We start from the raw sequence: 20,808 nt of genomic DNA, 5'->3' as shown, positions 1-20,808 counted from the left end.
CTAGAATTTCTCCTGGGCTCTCCCACAAATGACCAGCTGAAGGCTGATGTTCAGGGGCTGGTAGGATATGACGATAAAATTCCATGATGCCTCCTCCTTTCCAAATTCAGACCCACTGGTTATTGGTCCTTTCTCTCCCAGGTATAGCTGTTGCTTCCTTGCTTGGCTCATTTTGTCTGCCTGCCTGGGACACGCAGCTTGTCACTTCGTCCTTATGGCTAAATTTGGGAGTGACTCTGTATCTTGGCAAGGCAGTATCCTTTGCATCCTCCTTTGGAGGGGGCGGGGATAAGTTACTCAATACTGCCAGCAGTTATTTACTGTTTGGGCTGAAAACTGACACGATCCTCAAAAGAATTTTTTTAAAGTAGCTCTGTGGTCAAAAGTTGGCAACATTGGAAGCTGATATTTTCAGCCTGATAGGAATTTAGGCTTTCTCTCCTAAGGTAAAATAAAACCAGGTACCCAGAGAGAAAGAAGTAAACTGAGGATAATGTAGTTGGATGGGCAGATCAACCCAAGAGGTCATTTAAGTTGCAGTGCAATTCTTTGAGGAACTGAGAGCAAATGTCCTTATCTTTAAAAAAATTTTTTTAAAAATGTTTTATTTTTGAGAGAGTACAAGGGAGGGAAAGGCAGAGAGAGAGAGAGAGAGAGAGAGAGAATGAATCTGAAGCAGGCTCCAGGCTCTGAGCTGACAGCACAGAGCCCGATGCGGGGTTGGAACTCATGAACCATGAGATCATGATCTGAGCCGAAGCTGACGCTTAACTGAGTCACCCGGGTGCCCTGCGAATGTCCTTATCTTTAATTACGGCCCAAGAATTATCCAAAAACAAGGCAAACTCCTTCAGCCTGTCATTTTGGCCAATTCCCAAACCTCCCCCTCTTTATCTCCAAAGGTTCATATTGTCCTGAGAAACCAAAGTCCTTGGAGAAACTTGGACACTATCTTTGTGCCTCTGTCATGTAGACGTTCTACCCATCTTTTCTAATATCTAAGAGCCATTCTTTGAAGTGCAAACTTTAGGGAGAGGTTTCTCATCACAAACAAAGAGGGAGAGGAAGTAATTGGAAATTGAACAAATGAAACACCTCCACAAATCTTAGGGACTATAAGGTCTCTGCATCTGTTCATATATGCTTATGTATGCATTGTATGGTATTTTTCTGCTTCTGGATGGTTTTGCCAAAATTAATTTGTGGAATAGTTCTGTTTGTCTGGTTTGAAGGCAAGAACTGATAAGGGGTGGCTATTCTAAAACTTTCAGAAATATAAAAACTAATCCAAATGTTTCTCAGTTTCATATGATCTAGGATTAATCTTTAATAAATAAAAGCTAATTGAAGTTTGCTAACTGAAATAAGCATGTCTTTAGTTAATAACATTAAATAGACAACTTTTATCCTACCTACGTTTACTCATCAAATAAGTTCATGTTTACTCTGTTGCAAAATTTGCCAACAAAAATAACTTAGAATGATGGCTGATTTTTTTTTCATCGTTTCATGAAGAGTCCCTGGATAATCTAAACATAATTGCCAGAAGGAAATTATTTAGATAGATGTAAGAAGTTTTAGGTGAACTTTTTAGTAATAATTATGTTTTACAGTATGTCTGCTTAAATGACTTTCCAAATCTTTTTGGTAACTCCCATTCTTAGAATTTTGCTATGATAGATAGATAGATAGATAGATAGATAGATAAAATAAAGCTAAAAATTTTGCTATGTTAAATTAAGTGATGGGAGTTCACTGAATAATAAATGTTTGCAAATAAAATGCTAAAACATTTAATTGCTAAACAAGTCCAAGTTTACCTAACTTTTGTCTTATTACAAAAAGATAATTTTGAGTCTGTTGATAAACACATCTTATGCTTTACTGAAAGATCATACTAGTAAGAAGCATATGTTTCTAGAAATTATGAAACATATTCATAAGTTTGCCAATCTAAACAATGCTGATGTAATAAACAGCTCACAATTGCTCACTGATTAGTTTTCACTAGTAATTGGAGGTTCTAAAAGTTAAGAAGTATAATTGGGGCGCCTGGGTGGCTCAGTTGGTTAAGTGGCCGACTTCAGCTCAGGTCACGATCTCGCGGTCCATGAGTTCAAGCCCCGCGTCGGGCTCTGTGCTGACAGCTCAGAGCCCGGGGCCTGTTTCAGATTCTGTGTCTCCCTCTCTCTGACCCTCCTCTGTTCATGCTCTGTCTCTCCCTGTCTCAAAAATAAATAAACGTTAAAAAAAATTTTTTAAAGAAATATGATTAATATATATTTAATTCTAGAAATAATAACAGCATCAACTCTCTATGTAAGAAACTAGAATGTTTTTGGTGAGAAAAGGTATGAGGAATGGAAATGCTTTTTTTTTTTTTTTTTTTTTGAGGGAAACAAAAGTAATTTTGTTCTAAAGTAAAGCTGATTATTTCTGAATGGGAGAGAACAAGGGACCGGCTAAAATAGACACAGGAAGCTGTAGGCTTATGAAAAAGGAATCTTGGGAAACGAATTTTATGTGTGATCAAAACAGATAAGATCGAATGGATTTCTTATAAGGATTTTCAAAATAAGCTTTAATATCAATAGTGCACTTAGGTAAAACTGGAACTTTATCTTTTTAACAGATAAAAGAAAATTAAGTTTTTTTGAACTATTGTAGTGTTCTTGATAAAAGATTATGAAAGGTTTTTTTAATCTTCTAATGGTCATGCCTAGAAAACAAGGATTCTGTTTCACCAACATAATTTCCTGTGTTTATCAGGTCTTTGATTACTTAAGAATATTAAAAGTTAAGTTTTGCCAACAACCACATAATCTGCTGTATTTGTCTTTATTTTATTGTCATTTTGGTTAATAACCAACATGTTGTTTCACAGTGACCTATGGTTCTACTTGACCAAGTGCTTTAAAACTCCTTTTGATGTTTCTGATAAACTTCCCCAAATCAAATTCTAAATCTTCTTGACATGGAAAAAAAGTTGGGATTTCCCCAGAAGGGTTCCTGGAACATTCTAGAGGATTTATGTTGAAGTAGACTTACTGGATACATTAAACTACATGGGAAGCTCTGTCAAATAAGAAGTAATATTAAGCCTTCTTTAGGCTGTATTCGTGTGGGTATATAAGTGTTCTGGAAATTAGATGAAACTCCTAGAAATCTGATATGCCCTGGTATGGAAGCACCTGTAATTCTAATTACTGAAGTTGTGAGTGTCACAGAAATAACCAAATGTCCATGTCTGCCACATTCAAAGCTTCTTGTCAGATCTTTAACCATGGCCATATTGTATGTAGTCTTTGGTCATTTACAGCTATTGTTTTGCTTTGATGCTTCTGCAAAAGTGCTTCATTTTCAAGGGGATTTGTGGAAAGGACTTTTGACAAGACAGGATTCTGATAACCATAGAATCAGGGAACTGAACTGTGTAAGCATTACTGGAACTAGCGGGAAAACCGGATTCCAACACAGCAAGAATAACACCGGATGGGATGAACTAAGGAGGAGGATTCTAGTTTTTATGCCTCTTGTTTAAAACATTACTGTTTTTTTTAATTTATTTCTTTATTTTGAGAGGGAGAGAGAGCAGGGAGGGGCAGTAAGAGAGGGAGAGCGAGAATCCCAAACAGGCTCCACACTGTCAGCACAGAGACCAATGCAGGGCTCAAACTCATGAACCGTAAGACCTGAGCAGAAATCAAGAGTCGGACACTTAACCAACTGAGCCCCCCAGGTGCCAAGGAACATTCATGTTTACCTAATGTTTGTGCTTCCAGATAGGAAAAGACTCTCTATTAAGCTAAACTTTACCTTTGCAAACAAATACTGTCACCAGCTACACCCCAAGCCCTGACCTCTACTATCCACCCGCTTGTACTCACTGCCCTTTGTCCCACATTTTTCCTTAAGTTCTTCTTTCTGGTTTATCTCAGGCAAATGAAACCTAAAACCACCCCTCAGGTGACACTGACTGCCTGGACAGTCTTGTCCCAGACTCACGCCTGTGCAAATGGACCTGGAGTGACCTCTGGAGTGACTGGCAATTACCTTTACCTCATTATCACACTAAAGTCTCCCCTGGGGGAGGAGGACAACCTCGTTTACATGACCTACAACGTGGGGACAGGCCTGCTGCCCTAAGGCTCACCCGTAGCACCCCTCCTGCCCGCCCCACACAGGATGATGAGGCTTCCCCATGGAAATATCCATCCCAGCCCTAAACCAGAGGAGGCCGTCCACCCTTCCTCCAGGGAGTCAGGGCTTTGGAAGTTATTCTCCATGATCTCCTGATCTCCGCATCGGCTGCCAATAAAGTTTCCTTTGTGTGGCCACTCACCTGATGTATTTTCTATGTATGAGTCACCAAGGAGAAAAACCCTGTTGGTTCAGTTACGAATTTGGTAACCCAGATGGGGGACTATCTATAGTCCTTCTGACATTCTGCCCTCTGGTATCCTGATTTCTGCTGGGACCAGGGGCAGATTCCTTGGAAGGGACACTCCCATCTGGGTGCTTGTGACTCCTGGCCTGGGATTCGTCCTCATCTGAAATCCAGTGGCCACTCTGATTATTTTCATTCAGAAGGGTTTCTACTGGGATAAGTCACGCCAGGTCTATGGCACAGTTCTTAGGGGTAAAACTACAGTTGTCTCACAAAGTCTGGGCAAGCAGGCATAACAGACACAACACTCTGGGGAATTAACAGGACCTCTCCAGTATATTTGGTATATAAATACCAAAGCAACAAAGATTAGAAAGGATCAGAGACCACCACCAGAAACTCCAACTCTACAAGCATCATAATGGCAATAAATTCATATCTTTCAGTACTCACTCTAAACATCAATGGACTGGGGCGCCTGGGTGGCGCAGTCGGTTAAGCGTCCGACTTCAGCCAGGTCACGATCTCGCGGTCCGTGAGTTCGAGCCCCGCGTCAGGCTCTGGGCTGATGGCTCGGAGCCTGGAGCCTGTTTCCGATTCTGTGTCTCCCTCTCTCTCTGCCCCTCCCCCGTTCATGCTCTGTCTCTCTCTGTCCCAAAAAATAAATAAAAAAACGTTGAAAAAAAAAATTAAAAAAAAAAATAAACATCAATGGACTCAATGCTCCAATCAAAAGACATAGGGTAACAGAGTGGATAAGAAAACAAGACTCATCTATATGCTGTTTACAAGAGACCCACTTTAGACCTAAAGACACCTACAGATTGAAAATAAGGGGATGGAGAACCATCTATCATGCTAATGGTCAACAAAAGAAAGCCGGAGTAGCCATACTTATATCAGACAATCTAGACTTTAAAATAAAGACTGTATCAAGAGATGCAGAAGGGCATTATATCATAATCAAGGGGTCTGTCCACCAAGAAGACCTAACAGTTGTAAGCATTTATGCGCCAAATGTGAGAGCACCCAAATATATAAATCAATTAATGACAAGCATAAAGAAACTCATCAATAGTAATACCATAATAGTAGGAGACTTCAACACCCCACTCACAGCAATGGACAGATCATCTAATCAAAAAATCAACAAGGAAACAATGGCTTTGAATGACATATTGGACCAGATGGACTTAACAGATATATTCAGAACATTTCATCCTAAAGCAGCAGAATATACATTCTTCTCCAGTGCACATGGAATGTTCTCCAGAATAGACCATATACTGGGACACAAATCAGCCCTAAGTAAGTACAAAAAGATCGAGATCATACTGTGCATATTTTCAGACCACAAGGCCATGAAACTCGAAATCAACCACAAGAAAAAATTTGGAAAGGTAACAAATATTTGGAGACTGAAGAACATCCTACTAAAGAATGAATGAGCTAACTGAGCAGTTAAAGAGGAAATTAAAAAGTATATGGAAGTCCATGAAAATGATAGCACCACAACCCAAAACCTCTGGGACGCAGCAAAGGCAGTCATAAGAGGAAATTTTATAGCAATCCAGGCCTTCCTAAAGAAGGAAGAAAGATCTCAGATACACAACCTAACCTTACGCCTTAAGGAGCTGTAAAAAGAACAGCAAATAAAACCCAAAACCAGCAGAAGGCAGGAAATAATAAAGATTAGAGCAGAAATTAATGCTATCGAAACCAAAAAAACAGTAGAAGAGATCAATGAAACCAGAAGCTGGTTCTTTGAAAGAATTCACAAAATTGATAAACCACTAGCCAGTTTGATCAAGAAGAAAAAGGAAAGGACCCAAATAAGTAAAATCAAGAATGAAAGAGGAGAAATCACAACCAACACAGCAGAAATAAAAACAATAAGAGAATATGATGAGCAATTATATGCCAATAAAATGGGCAATTTGGAAGAAATGGACAAATTCCTAGAAACATATACACTACCAAAACTGAAACAGGAAGAAATAGAAAATTTGAACAGACCCATAACCAGTAAGGAAATTGAATTAGTAATCAAAAATCTGCCAAAAAAACAAGAGTCCAGGGCCAGATGGCTTTCCAGGGGAATTCTACTAAACATTTAAGGAAGAGTTAACACGTATTCTCTTGAAACTGTTCCATAAAATAGAAATGGAAGGGAAACTTCCAAACTCTTTCTATGAAGCTAGCATTACCTTGATTCCAAAACCAGACAAAGACCCCACTAAAAAGGAGAACTACAGACCAACTTCCCTGATGAACATGGATGCAAAAATCCTCAAAAAGATATTAGCCAACTGCATCTAACAATACATTTAAAAACAATTATTCATCACGACCAAGTAGGATTTATACCTGGGACACAGGGCTGGTTCAATATCCACAAAACAATCAATGTGACACATCACATCAATAAAAGAAAGGACAAGAACCATGTGATCCTCTCAATAGATGCAGAGAAAACATTTGACAGATGTTTGACAAATCAGCCAGGAGGAAGTCAAACGTTCACACTTCCCAGATGACATGACACTCTATATGGAAAACCCAAAAGATTCCACCAGAAACTGCTAGAACTAATCCATGAATTCAGCAACGTTGCAGGATATAAAATCAATGCACAGAAATAAGTTGCATTCCTATACACCAACAATGAAGCCACAGAAAGAGAAATCAAGGAATCGATCCCATTTACAATTGCACCAAAAACCATTAAATACCAAGAATAAATCCAACCAAAGAGGTGAAAAATCTATACACTGAAAACTATAGAAAGCTTATGAAAGAAATTGAAGACACCAAAAAAAAAAAAAAAAGGAAAAATATTCCATTTTCCATGTTCCTGGATAGGAAGAACAAACAATATTAAACTGTCAATACTACCCAAAGCAATCTACATATTCAATGCAATCCCTATCAAAATAACACCAGCATTCTATATAGAGCTAGAACAAATAATCCTAAAATTTGTGTGGAACCAGAAAAGACCCCGAATAGCCAAAGCGATCTTGAAAAAGAAAACCAAAGCAGGAGACATCACAATCCTGGACTTCAAGTTGTATTACAAAGCTGTAATCATCAAGATAGTATGGTACTGGCATAAAAACAGACACTCAGATCAATGGAACAGAATAGAGAACCCAGAAATGGACCCACAAACGTATGGCCAGCTAATCTTTGACAAAGCAGGAAAAAATATCCAATGGAATAAAGACAATATTTTCAGCAAGTGGTGCAATTTTCTGAGATATGCAGAAAAATAAACCTGGACCACTTTCTTACACCTTACACAAAAAGAAAACTCAAAGTGGATGAAAGACCTAAATGGAAAACAGGAAGTCATCAAAATCCTCGAGGAGAAAGCAGGCAAAAACCTCTTTGACCTCGGCTGCAGAACCTTCTTACTCAACACGTCTCCAGAGGCAAGGGAAACAAAAGCAAAAATGAACTACTGGGACCTCATCAAAATAAAAAGCTTTTGCACAGCGAAGGAATCAGTAAAACTAAAAGGCAACTGACAGAATGGGGGAAGATATTTGCAAATGACATATCAGATAAAGGGTTAGTATCCAAAATCTATAAAGAACTTATCAAACTCAACACCGAAAAAACAAATAATCCAGTGAAGAAATGGGCAAAAGACATAAATAGACATTTCTCCAAAGACATCCAGATGGCCAACCGACACATGAAAAAATGCTCAATCACTCATCATCATGGAAATGCAAATCAAAACCACAAAGAGATACCACCTCACACCTGTCAGAATGGCTAACATTAACAACTCAGGTAACAACAGATGTTGGCGAGGATGCGGAGAGAGAGGATCTCTTTTGCATTGCTGGTGGGAATGCAAACTGGTGCAGCCACTCTGGAAAATAGTATGGAGGTTCCTCAAAAAATTAAAAATAGAACTACCCTATGACCAAGCAATTGCACTATTAGGTACTTATCCAAGGGATACAGGTGTGTTGTTTCGAAGGGGCACATGCACCCCAATGTTTATAGCAGTGCTATCGACAATAGCCAAAGTATGGAAAGAGCCCAAATGTCCATCGATGGATGAATGGATAAAGAAGATGTGGTATATATATATACAATGGAGTATTACTCGGCAATCAAAAAGAATGAAATCTTGCCATTTGCAACTATGTGGATGGAACTGGAGGGTATTATGCTAAGCGAAATCAGAGAAAGACAAGTATCATATGACTTCACTCATATACGGACTCTAAGAGACAACAGGTGAACACAAGGGAAGGGAAGCAAAAATAATATAAAAACAGGGAGGGGGACAAAAACATAAGAGACTCTTAAATATGGAGAACAAACAGATGGTTACTGGATGGGTTGTGGAAGGGGGGATGGGCTAAATGGGTAAGGGGCATTAAGGAATCTACTCCGAAAACCATTGTTGTACTATATGCTAACTTGGATATAAATTAAAAATAATAATAATTAAAAAATAAATTAAATAAAATTTATTTAAAAAAAAAAGATCAAGCCATGACTGCAAGCCTGGAATTCTCACACCTACACCCCATCCTCCAGTCTCAGGAGAGGGTCTGGAATCATAGTTAATCATTGAGTATGCTGAGGTGAGGAAGCCTTTAGAATCCCAACAGTATGGGGTTCAGAAAGCATCCACCAGGGTAATCTGAACCACACCTGGAAGATGATGGGCTCAGGACCTTCCCAGTCCTCCCCTATGCACCTCTCTCTCTGGCTGTTCATCTGCATCCTTTATCATATTCTTTCATAAACTGGAAAGTGTTAAGTGTTTGGTCTCTGAGTTCTGTGAGATGCTCTGGCAAATAAATCCAAGGAGGGGATCATGGGAACCTCTGGTCCAAGGCCAAGGGGCAGCTGTGGGTAACCTAGAGCTCTACTAACCACAGTAGGCATGTGGAGTGGGGAGTCTTATGGGACTGAGCCCCTCTCTGGTGGGCTCTGACACTGTCTCAAGGTAGGAAGTGTTGGAATTGAGTTAGATTGTAGGACACCCAGCTGGTGCCCAGCATTGCCTGAGGTGGGGCAAATCCCTACCAGTGCAGTGACCAGAAGGGTCAGAGCTGGTGTTCTGAGTAAAGTTGAAAGACATAGGAAAACCAGAGGCTTTGCAGATGCCGGGTCTAATAAAAACACAAAATGACCATAAAGGAAAAATCATAAAATGCTACTGGATGACACCAAAGTGGAAAGGCAGAAATGGAAGGATGGCACATGATCTCGGAAAGAGAACCACCCACCACCACAACAGCAACTCTAGACTTTTAATGAAATTCCATTAAATCCAAACCAGGTTGGACTTTTTAGTCTTGAGTTTATGGAAAACTAGTTTAAGGAGTGTCTCGGTGATTCAGTTGGTTAAGCGTCTAACGTTGGCTCAGGTCACGATATCACGGTTCTGAATTCAAGCCCTGTGTAGGGCTCTGTGTGGACAGTTCAGAGCTTCGAGCCTACTTTGAATTCTGTGTCTCCCTCTCTCTCTGCCCCTCCCCCACTCATGCTCTGTCTCTATCAAAAATAAACATTACAAAAGATAAACTACTTTGAAAGCCTGAAATTGAAGGCAAATGTCCATAAATAGCTGAGTTTTCTACAGAAAAAGGGGGAAGAGACTTTCCCTAAAACACATTAAGGCATTTAAATAACCAAAGAATTGGGACAGTGCAGTAGGCCAGAAGAATGTCAACACAAGTGTTCTAGGACTTCCTATTACAAGGTTACCTTATATAAAGGGAAGAAGAGTAACTTCTAAAGGAAGGCACTGATAATCATGATTGTCTTAAAATTAAGAGGAGCCCAGAGGGTGCCTGGGTGGCTCAGTCAGTTGACTGTCATACTTCAGCTCAGACTGTGATCTCACGTGTTCATGAGTTCAAGCCCCACTTCTGGCTTCGTGCTGACGGTAGGGAGCCTGCTTGGGATTCTCTCTCTCTCTCTCTCTCTCTCTGCCCCCTCTCCCTGGTGCTCGCTTTCAAAATAAATATGTAAAAAAAAAAAAGAGAAAAAAAGAACCCATTCAGTAGCACTGAATAAAGAGAGTGAAAATATAAACCACCCTCCAGGAGAAAATGCCTGCACTACCTTAATTATAAGTCAGGACTATATGTCAAAACAGGGAGACCCTGGCTCACATGTTAGATGGAAAGAAACACGCTAGGCATTTCTAGGTGCTGGCAATCACGTGGAAGGCACAAAGTGGGGGGACAGAGGGCACAACTCCTACGACCCACCAGCATTTCCTGGTAAACTGAAGTTAGCCACAACGTACCATCCCGCAATTTTTCCCTAAAGTATAGAAATGTTAGTTGCATTGTGCGCTTGGATACAAAAATAAGAACGAAGGCAGTAGCACTGACCAACCGTGAGGTGCCCCAAGGCACAGAAGCACTAGAAAGGACTACGCTGGCCGAACCACCTGAGCCTCAGACACCTGCCCAGGTGAGACGGAGCAGGGCTGTGAAACCGCACGCTCCCGTGACATCAAAGACTATTCTAGGATTACTCCCTTATTGCAAGTTCAACAGGGGCAAAATCAAGCCATACACTGCTTGATGATGAGAACAGGGGTAGAGCTGCAAAGAGAGGAAAACAACAGCAGTCCCCAGGGACAGCACACTCACACACTACAACAGAAAAATCATACACCTGCAAATACGGCACAAAGGTCTTAAGTGCTTGTGAACACTGGAGTCACCACAGCATGAAGGCGTGGAGCCCCCAACCCTCATGGAGAAGGACAGTTCTGTCCTGAGACACTTTTCCCCAGGGGACGCTCTCTGGATAAAGCCCCCCAGTAACCCGAGGAAGAAAGGAGGCAGAAAGAACTCGGGCACTTTACACCTGCTCAACGCGAGGCTGGCGGAGGACAGAGCCATCCGTGCTGAGCTGGACAGGGACAGCGCTGCTCACAGGTGACAGGTGACCTGCAGACGCCTACCTGAGCCCTGTGCTCCTGGGTGCCTCCGTTGGTTAAGTGTTAAATCATGTGAGTCTTGATTTTGGTTAAGGTGGTGATGTCACGGTTCGTGGGTTCGAGCCCCACATCGGGCTCTGAGCTGAGGGTTCAGAGCCTGCTTGGGATTCTCTGTCCCTGTCTCTCTGCCCCTCCCCCTGCTCCCACTCTCTGTCTCAAAATAAAATAAATTTTAAAAGACAGAGAGAGACATGACTCACAGGAAGTCCCCCTGGCTCACCCATGACAGGGCCACACGCAGGCCCCCCACATCCACACTTTGTGCCTCATCTGCGATCAGCTCAGCTGCTTGTCCCCGTGACCAAGGGGCACAAAATGCTGGCTGGTCCCACTTTGCTTTGGCTTCTCTCCTTCCTCCAGACCCCTGAACGTGGGCTTGCTCTCAGGCTGAGCCACACACAGCCCCTCCTGGGAACAGGGGGACAGGCTGGCCTCAGGGAACCTCCACGTCAGCACCACACCTACTCATGCCTGGTTTCTTTCCTCCACTCCTCCCTTCTACACGACTCTTGAGACACTCGCAGGTCTTAGGGTCACAGTGTCGTCCCTGTGGATGTATCTCTTGCTCCTAATACAACAGCCCCCCGCCCCACTGCACAGCCCTTGTCTCCAATGCAACAGCCCCCCACACACACACACACCATCCCCCTGCAAAGCCCCTGCCCCTAGTGCAACAGTCCCCTCGCCCCTCTTTGTAATCATTCTCCTCAATGCAGGACTATCCTTACTCAATTGGGAATCTTCATTTGACATTGGTTTGACCAACTGTCCACCACCGCCCCTTTCCCACCCAAACTTTACCCAGGCCACTGTCCTCCCTTGAATTCTGGGAGGCCCACACTCTGAGCATCCACTGAGCTGAGGAACAAGGCGCTGGGGACCTGAGCCACTGAGGCCTTCCTCCACCGCAGGGGCGGGATCCTGACACTGGGCCTTCCTGCCCATCCCCCTCTCGCAGAACAGCCAAGCCTCGTTCTGTTTCACTGGCGGGTCCCTGAGATGGGAGCTGGTCCTGTTGGAATTGATTGTAATAAATCGTCCTCAGCCAGGCGCAGATTTGAATTTATCTCTCAGGTCCATCGTGAGTTCCCCGACCCCGATTCCCAGGTTTTACTGCCCCCGCACGTGGTGGTCCCCTCCTCCTTCCACCAGCAAGAGACTCAGGTGGTCACAGGAAAACCCGCACGCGGGGAGGTGACGGGACACCTGGAGCCCAACCCGAGACCCACGGCAGAAAATCGGGAGGGGACCCCAGAACCAACAGGCGGGGAGGGGACAGAACGCCGGAACCCCACCCCGCCGACGAGGGCTGAAAATCGGGTCCAGACCCCCGGGGTCTGGGAGACCCGGGCCCGCGGCCCCTCCCAGGGGTTCCTGCCGGTGGGAACGAGCCCCCTCCGGGTCTCACTTGGGCCGGACTCACCCTCTGGCGGCTCCGCTCCGGGCTCTCGACGCGCCCTCCACTCGGCACTGCGGCCCCAGGCGGGTGCCAGCCCCGCGCAGAGGAGCCCGAGCCCGCGGGGAACGCGGATTCACGTCCACGAGGTGGGATCGCGCCCGCCCCCGGGCCTGATTGGACGGTTCCCGGGATATAATTGCGGCCCCCGCGCCGTGATAGGACAGTTTGCGGCCCTTCACGGTCTGATTGGAGGGTAACCCTGACACGGCCCCTGGGGCCCCAGATTGGACAGCTCCCCCAGGCCCCGCCTCCTGACCCCTGAGTGACAGGCTGGCGGTACACACGTGTCCTACCCCCTGCGCCCAGTTCCGCGCCCAGGTCCACTCCCAGCGGAATTCGCTCCGGGCGAGCTGAACCCCCGCCCCACCCTCCCCCGCCGCATCCCTCTTCTGTCCCGGGAATCTGACTCCGTTTCTCTGCGGAGGCTCCCTTGTCCGGCGCTGGATTAGGATGCGACAGAACAGAAGGGCCCGGTGACCCTGTGTCCGTGGTCCACACTGGATCACTCTATTTAAGAACAGCTCAGTGACCGGTGACGTCACCAAGCGGAAGGCAAGGTCGCCCGGGCACAGCCACAGGTGTGACACGTTACAACACTCAGGTGTGCGTTATATTCTGCAAGGAAAGTCACGCAGATCCACTTTGTAATCAGTCCCTGTGGATGTGGAATGTAAACGCTCCACTTCCTTCTTCAGGTGGTGTGTTGATGTGGGACAGCCTGGGAACACGCAAGGGGAGGGGAGGGGAGGGCAGGGCAGGGCAGGGGAGGGCAGGGGAGGGGAGGGAAGGGAAGAACACTGAGTTTTACTCTTAAAAGTGTGAGCACAGGAGCACCTGGGCAACTCACTCGCTTGAGCGACGGACTTCAGCTCAGGTCATGAGCTCCTGGTTAGTGAGTTGGAGCCCAATATTGGGCTTAAGTATATTGTCCGTTTCAGATCTGTCCCCATCTCTCCCTGCCCCTACCCCTGCTCCCTCTCTCAAAATAAATAAACATTTAAAAACATGTGTGAGCCCTATGGGATGTGAATTACATCTCCATTTTCCTAAACAAATTTAAAGGCCACAATAGCCAGGAAATCAAGCCTCCTGGGCAATGTTGAAATATTTCATGTCTCTACAGATTTGCCCACTCTGCCTATTTAAGGTAAGTGACTCACACCATGTGGCCTGGTGTGGCTGGTGTCTTCCACGTGGTATAACATTGTCACCATACGTTCACGTGCATGCTGTGTCTGTCCTTCATTCCTCTCCGGGGCTGAATCACCGTCCGTCCTGTGGATACGCCGCACCCTGTTCATCCATCCACACACTGGGGGACACCTGGGACGTTTCCCTCTTTTGCGGGGTCTCCACAGTTTTGCACCTGGCATTCGTGTGCACACATCTGAGTGTCTGTTTCCGTAGAACTGGAACACTTGGGTCACACTGCCATTCTGTGTTTCACTTCTTTTTTTTTTTTTAATTTTTTTTTTCAACATTTTTTATTTATTTTTGGGACAGAGAGAGACAGAGCATGAACGGGGGAGGGGCAGAGAGAGAGGGAGACACAGAATCGGAAACAGGCTCCAGGCTCCGAGCCATCAGCCCAGAGCCTGACGCGGGGCTCGAACTCACGGACCGCGAGATCGTGACCTGGCTGAAGTCGGACGCTTAACCGACTGCGCCACCCAGGCGCCCCCTGTGTTTCACTTCTTGAGGAACCACCAAACGTTTTCCACATCAGCTGCCCTGACACTCCCACCAGCCAAGCACAGGGTTCCGCTTTCTCCACATCCTGGCCGCCGCTTCTTTTCTGGATTCTGGCTCCTAGCCGTCCTCGTGAGTGGGAAGTGGCATCTCATCGTGGTTCTGACTCGCATCGTCCTGATGGGAGGATGGTTTCACGTGTCTATTAGACATTTGTGCGTCGTCTTAAGAGAAATGTCTCTTCAAGGTTTTGCTCACTGACTGGGCCACGTTTTTGTTATTCACTTAAGACTTCTTTGTGTATTCTGAATGATAAAATCTTATCATGTATGTGATTTACAAGGTTGTTCTCCCATTTTATGGGTGTCCTTTCAATCTCTTGATAATGACCTTTGATGCACAAGACTTTCATCCTGCTGCAGCCTCATTTACCTACTTTTCTTGTGTTCCTTGTGATTATCCTGTAAGTTAAGAAACCTTACCGAATGCAAGTTCATGAAGATTTCTCCCTGAGTTTCTTTCACTCTCGGATTATCCAGGACAGGCCCTTCAGGGCTGGGGATTTTCAGCAGAGATGTTTCCAAGGCCTGGAACTGAGATGCTCCACATAACACACATGTCCCTGGACAGTTGTTTAATGTGAAAAAACATGAAATTTATGGTAACAGAACTTCTGTCTTAAGTGATGACTTTGACTCCTATTGAATATACTTCTATATGTCCATACCTTCATCATTATGCTTCCCTCATAGCAAGCTTTTTAAAAAAAATTTTTAGTGTTTATTTATTCTCGAGCAAGAGACAGAGACAGAGTGTGAGTGGGGGAGGGGCAGAGAGGGAGACAGACACAGAATATGAACCAGGCTCCAGGCTCTAAGCTGTCCGCACAGAGCCTGACGTGGGGCTCGCACTGACAAACTGTGAGGTCATGACCTGAGCTGAAGTCGGACGCTTAACCGACTGAGCCACCCAGGCGCCCCAATCATAGCAAGCTTTTAAAAAATTTATTTGTATTTAAAAATTTTTTTTCGTGTGTATTTATTTTGAGACAGAGCACGAGCAGGGAAGGGGCAAAGAGAATGCAAGACAGAGAATCCCAAGTAGACTCTGCACTGTTAGCGCAGAGACCTATCCAAGACTCAGACCCAGTAACCATAACATCATGACCTGAGCCCAAACCAAGAGTCAGATGCTCAACCGATTGAGCCACCCAGGCACCCCAATTTGGTAAGTTTACCTACCCAGAAGTGGAATTATGGACATACGGTAATCGTGTTTACTTTTTTGTGGAAACTCCACACTGTTTTCCAAGGTGGCTGCACCAATTTAAATCCCAACAACAATAAGGAGATTTTTTTCTCCACACCTTCACCATCACTTGTTATTTCTTATCTTTCTGATAGTAGCCATTCTGGCTTCTGTGAAGAGATAGTTCGTTGTGGTTTTGATGTGCATTTCCTTGATGATTAGTGATATTGAGCAGCTCTTCATGCATTAAGTGGCATGTTATATTTTCTGTGGGAAAATGTCTGTTATGCTCCTGTTTCAATTTTTTAGTTTTCCTTTTGTTTCCCTTAACTGAAGGGATAATTCCACAAAAATATCGGTAAGGCTGACATCCATGAGTTCAGCACCTCTGTTTTGTCTTAAGAGGTGTACATGTTTCAAGTCTTACATGTAGGTACTTAATCCATACGGAGTTTCCTTTCAGGTAAGGGGTACGAAGCTGGCCGTTTCATCTTGCGGGTAGCTGTCTCATTTTCCCAACACCACTTACTGAAGGGACAGTCTTTTCCCCACTGTATATTCTCAGCTCCTTCTTTGTAGATAATCTGGCCATATAAACATGGGTTTACTTCTGGACTCTCTATTCTGTTGCCTCGAGCTCTGTATCTGCTTTTGTGCCAGTATTATGCTGTTTTGTTTAACAGAGTCTGAAATCTGGGACTGTTATATCTTCAGCTTTGGTATGCTTTCTCAAAACTGCTTTGGTTATTTGGAATCTTTTCTGCTTCCATACAAAATTTAGAATTTCTTGCTCTAGATCTTTGAAAAATACTGTTAGTATGTTGATAGGGATTGCATTGAATATGTAGAGTGCTTTTCATACTATGGGCATTTTTAACAATATTAATCCTTGCAATCCATGACAATAGTATATCTTTGAATTTATTTTATCATCTTCAATTTTGTACATTGAATGTCTTATAGCTTTCAGAGTACAGGTCTTTCAACTTCATTGGGTACATTTACTCACTGTCTTTTATTGTTTTTGAAGACATTGAACATGAGTTTGTTTTCTTAATTTCTCATCTGCTATTTTTTTTTTCAACGTTTTTTATTTATTTTTGGGACAGAGAGAGACATAGCATGAACGGGGGAGGGGCAGAGAGAGAGGGAGACACAGAATCGGAAACAGGCTCCAGGCTCCCAGCCATCAGCCCAGAGCCCGACGCGGGGCTCGAACTCACGGACCGCGAGATCGTGACCTGGCTGAAGTCGGACGCTTAACCGACTGCGCCACCCAGGCGCCCCTCATCTGCTATTTTTTTATTAGAAATAGAAATGCAACAGATTTGGGTGTATTAATTTTGTATTCTGTAATGAATCTAAACTCATTTATTATTTCTAATAATTTTGTAAAGTCTTAAGGGCTTTCTACATATAGTTTCTTATCATCTGCATATACTGATAATTTTCTCTTCCTTCTTAACAGTTTGCATATTTCTTATTTCTTTATCTTCTCTGACTAGTATGGCTAGGACTTCCAGGACTATGTTGAGTGAAAGTGGTGAGAGTGGACATCCTTGCTTTGTTCCTGACCTTAGAGGAAAAGCTTCTGGCTCTTCACCATTGAGTATGTTAGCTGTGAGTCTGTTATACATGGCCTTTGAGGTACATTCCTTGTGTACACCCCATTTTGAGAGTTTTTATTGGGAATGGAGATCGGGACGCTCTGGTGGCTCAGTCGGTTGAATCTCTGACTCTTGGTCTCAGCCGAGATCATGATGTCGCTGTTGATGGGTTCTACACGCTGATAGCAGGGAGCCTTCCTGGGGTCTCTCTCTCCCTCTGTCTCTGCCCTCCCCCACCTCGCACTCACTCTGTCTGTCAAAATAGATTAATAAACTTAAAAAAAACCAGTGGAATGGAGGTTGAATTTTGTCTAATGATTTTCTACATCTATGTAGATGATCATATGATTTTTGTAAATTATTTCATTAATGTGGTATCTCATGTTGATTGATATACGTATATTAAAAAAATCTTTGCATCCCTGAAGCCCCACTATATTGTGGAGAATGCTCTTTTGAATGTATTTTGAATTCAGTTTGCTGATATTTTGCTTGGTATTTTTCTATCCATCTTCATCAGGGAAATTCACCCATAATTTTTTTGTACAGATGTCTAATATGTAGTAGTCTGTATATGTAGTAGTCTAATATGTAGACATATTATATTATATATTATAATTTTTTTGTATGGTGTCTAATATGAGGGGAATTCTGGCCTCTTGAAAGAGTTTAGAAGTATTCCTCCCTCTTCTACAGTCTGGGATAGTTTGGGTAGTGTGGCTCCTACATCTTCTATATATGTTGGTAGAATGCCCCTGAGAGGTTGTCTGGGTGGTCCTGAACTTTTCCAGGAAGTGGTTTGGTTAGTAGTTCAATTTTGTTTCTAGTAATAGATCTGTTTACATTTTCTGTTTCATCCTGATCTACTCTTGAGGATTATAGCCTCTAAATGTGTGTATATTTCTTATACATTGTGCAATCTGTTGGTATAGAATTTCTCAGAGTAATCTCTTTTAATCCATTTATTTCTGTGGTGTCGACTGTAATTTTCTTTCATTTCTGATCTTGAGTCTTCTCTCTTGTTTTGTTGATTAGTTTTGTTAGATTTTATCAATTGTATCTTTTCAAAGAACCAGCTCTTAAGAGTGCAAGCACCTGGGCAGTCCGCCACTCTTTCTCCATGGCTGTCACCTCAGCCAGACCAGCTGAGCAGAGCTTCATGGAAGCAGTGCCAGCATGGATGCTGCCGTGAGCAGTTCCCAAGCAAGTTCTTAGAAATCAGCTACCCAGGAAAAATGACTTTTACTCATATCAGCCACCTTCTGAGGACCCTCCTCCAGAGACAGGAGAGTCTGTGTGCCTTCAGCTCAAGTCTGGGGTTCATCTCTGCAGGGTTGGTGGCAGTTTAAGCCCCCAAACATGCTCCAGATGTCACGAGGCACGTTACCGAAGTAAGGAGCATCATACTCCAGACTGGAGATGGGGACATAAGCAGGCTTGTAGACAATCAGAATTTGAAATTGTAATAAGAACTGAAGATAAGGTTACACTTGAAGATGTTGAAAAGGGAAGGGAAGCAGAAATTACAGGAAGCATGGGTGAAGCACCTGATGAAGAATTGGATTCCATGGCAAAACATGAACCCAAGGAAGATAAAAATTCCAGAAGTTTAAAACTAAAATAGCCCTAGAGCCAGAACAGATTCTTAGATATGCCAGAGGGATTGTACCCACCTGGATCTCTGGTGAGAATGTCCCTCAAGAAAAGGATATTCCAGTTTGCCCCTGTGGGGCCAAGAGAATATTTGAATTCCAGGTCATGCCTCAGCGGCTCAAGCACCTAAAGGCCAACAGACTTGGCAGGAGTGTTGATTGGGGTGTTCTGGCTGTCTCCACCTGTGTTGAAAGCTGTAGACAGGGGATTGGCTACACAGAGGAACTGGTTTGGAAGCAAGATATAACAGACACACCTGAAGACAAGGTCATAAAGCCTTACAAATTCTCATAATCTCTTAGACCTTACCATTCCCGTGCTAGGACTGTATCCTAAGGAAATACCTATACCAGAAACAAAGATGTTGTTTTAGGTGAGTTTACAATATGTAAATATTAGTGAAACAAAAAGGTCCAGTGACAAGTAATTCAATAAATTTTGGTGGGTCCCTACAGCAGAAAGTAATGCAGTCATTTATTTTTTAATTTTTTTTTTTAATTTTTGAGAGAGAGAGAGAGAGAGAGAGAGAGAATGTGGGGTGGGGGCAGAGAGAGAGGGAGACACAGAATCCAAAGAAGACTCCAGGCTCCAAGCTATCACCACAGAGCCTGATGCAGGGCTTGATCTAATGAACTGGGAATTCATAACCTGAGCCAAAGTCAAATGTTTAACAGATGGAGTCACCCAGGAGCCCCAGTGGAGTCTTAATGATACAGACCTATATGCACATCAAATAAGATACAGATTTACAGGGCACCGGGGTGACTCAGCTGATCGAGCGTCTAACTGCAGCTCAGGTCATGATCTCACGGTTTGTGGGTTCTAGCCCCACGTTGGGATCTGTGCTGACAGTACAGACCCTGAAGCCTGCTTCGGATTCTGTGTCTCACTCTGTCTTCCCTCCCGCGCTCATGCTCTCTCTCTCAAAAACTAAATAAATATTTTTAAAAAAATTTAAAGCAACTTGTATTAGAAAAGACACACAGCTTTCAGCTGACAACAAGATATTCATAGTATGTTTGTATCTTTGTAAAAGTATTTATATGTGTGTTTGTCCACAGAAATCTGGAAAGACACATACTCGGTGTGAACTAATTAACTACGAATAGTGGGACTAAGTGAAATAATTGTTTTATCTGTATGTTTGTTTCTTTCTACAATAAAATGGGTTCATGGGCTAATTAAGACCAAAAAAGGGGGTGGGGAACCAGCTCTTAGTTGTCTTGATGTTTTCTATTTTTAAATCTCCATTTCATCTCTTTCTGCTCTGTTCTCTGTGACTTGGGCTTTGCTTGTTCTTTTTCTAGTTACTCTAGGTGTGAGGTTAGAATGTTTGAGATTTTTCTTGTTTCCTGAGGTAGGCTTGTGTCAGTATGCACTTCCCTCTTAGGACTGTGTGTGCTACACGTGCAAAAAATTTTCCATCACGGCATTCATTCATTCTTTTTTTTTTTTATTTTTTTTTTATTTTTGGGACAGAGAGAGACAGAGCATGAACGGGGGAGGGGCAGAGAGAGAGGGAGACACAGAATCGGAAACAGGCTCCAGGCTCCGAGCCATCAGCCCAGAGCCTGACGCGGGGCTCGAACTCACGGACCGCGAGATCGTGACCTGGCTGAAGTCGGACGCTTAACCGACTGCGCCACCCAGGCGCCCCCATTCATTCATTTTTATCTGGCTCCGAGTATTTGATGATTCCATGTTAATTTCTCTGTTGGCCTGTTGGTTTTTAGTAGCATGCTGTTATCCTCCACCTGATTGAGCTTTTTCC

The 20,808-nt window shown here is 43.5% G+C and overlaps 2 protein-coding genes across 2 annotated transcripts in view; one reads left to right on the top strand and one right to left on the bottom strand.

The window, feature by feature from the left end:
• LOC131510824 (zinc finger protein 555-like) overlaps positions 1-20,808 on the bottom strand; it is a 106,099-nt gene that overhangs the window by 24,454 nt on the left and 60,837 nt on the right. The window lies entirely within an intron of this gene.
• Positions 12,381-19,331, top strand: LOC131508343 (programmed cell death protein 2-like). Its single transcript, XM_058723452.1, is given in 3 exon segments — positions 12,381-13,020; positions 18,581-18,979; positions 18,982-19,331. Coding segments are annotated over 3 exon segments (1,389 nt in total).

This window comes from Neofelis nebulosa, chromosome 4, assembly GCF_028018385.1.
Source record: "Neofelis nebulosa isolate mNeoNeb1 chromosome 4, mNeoNeb1.pri, whole genome shotgun sequence".
In the NCBI taxonomy this organism is placed as follows: domain Eukaryota; kingdom Metazoa; phylum Chordata; class Mammalia; order Carnivora; family Felidae; genus Neofelis; species Neofelis nebulosa.
This window is presented reverse-complemented; position numbering and strand designations above follow the sequence as displayed.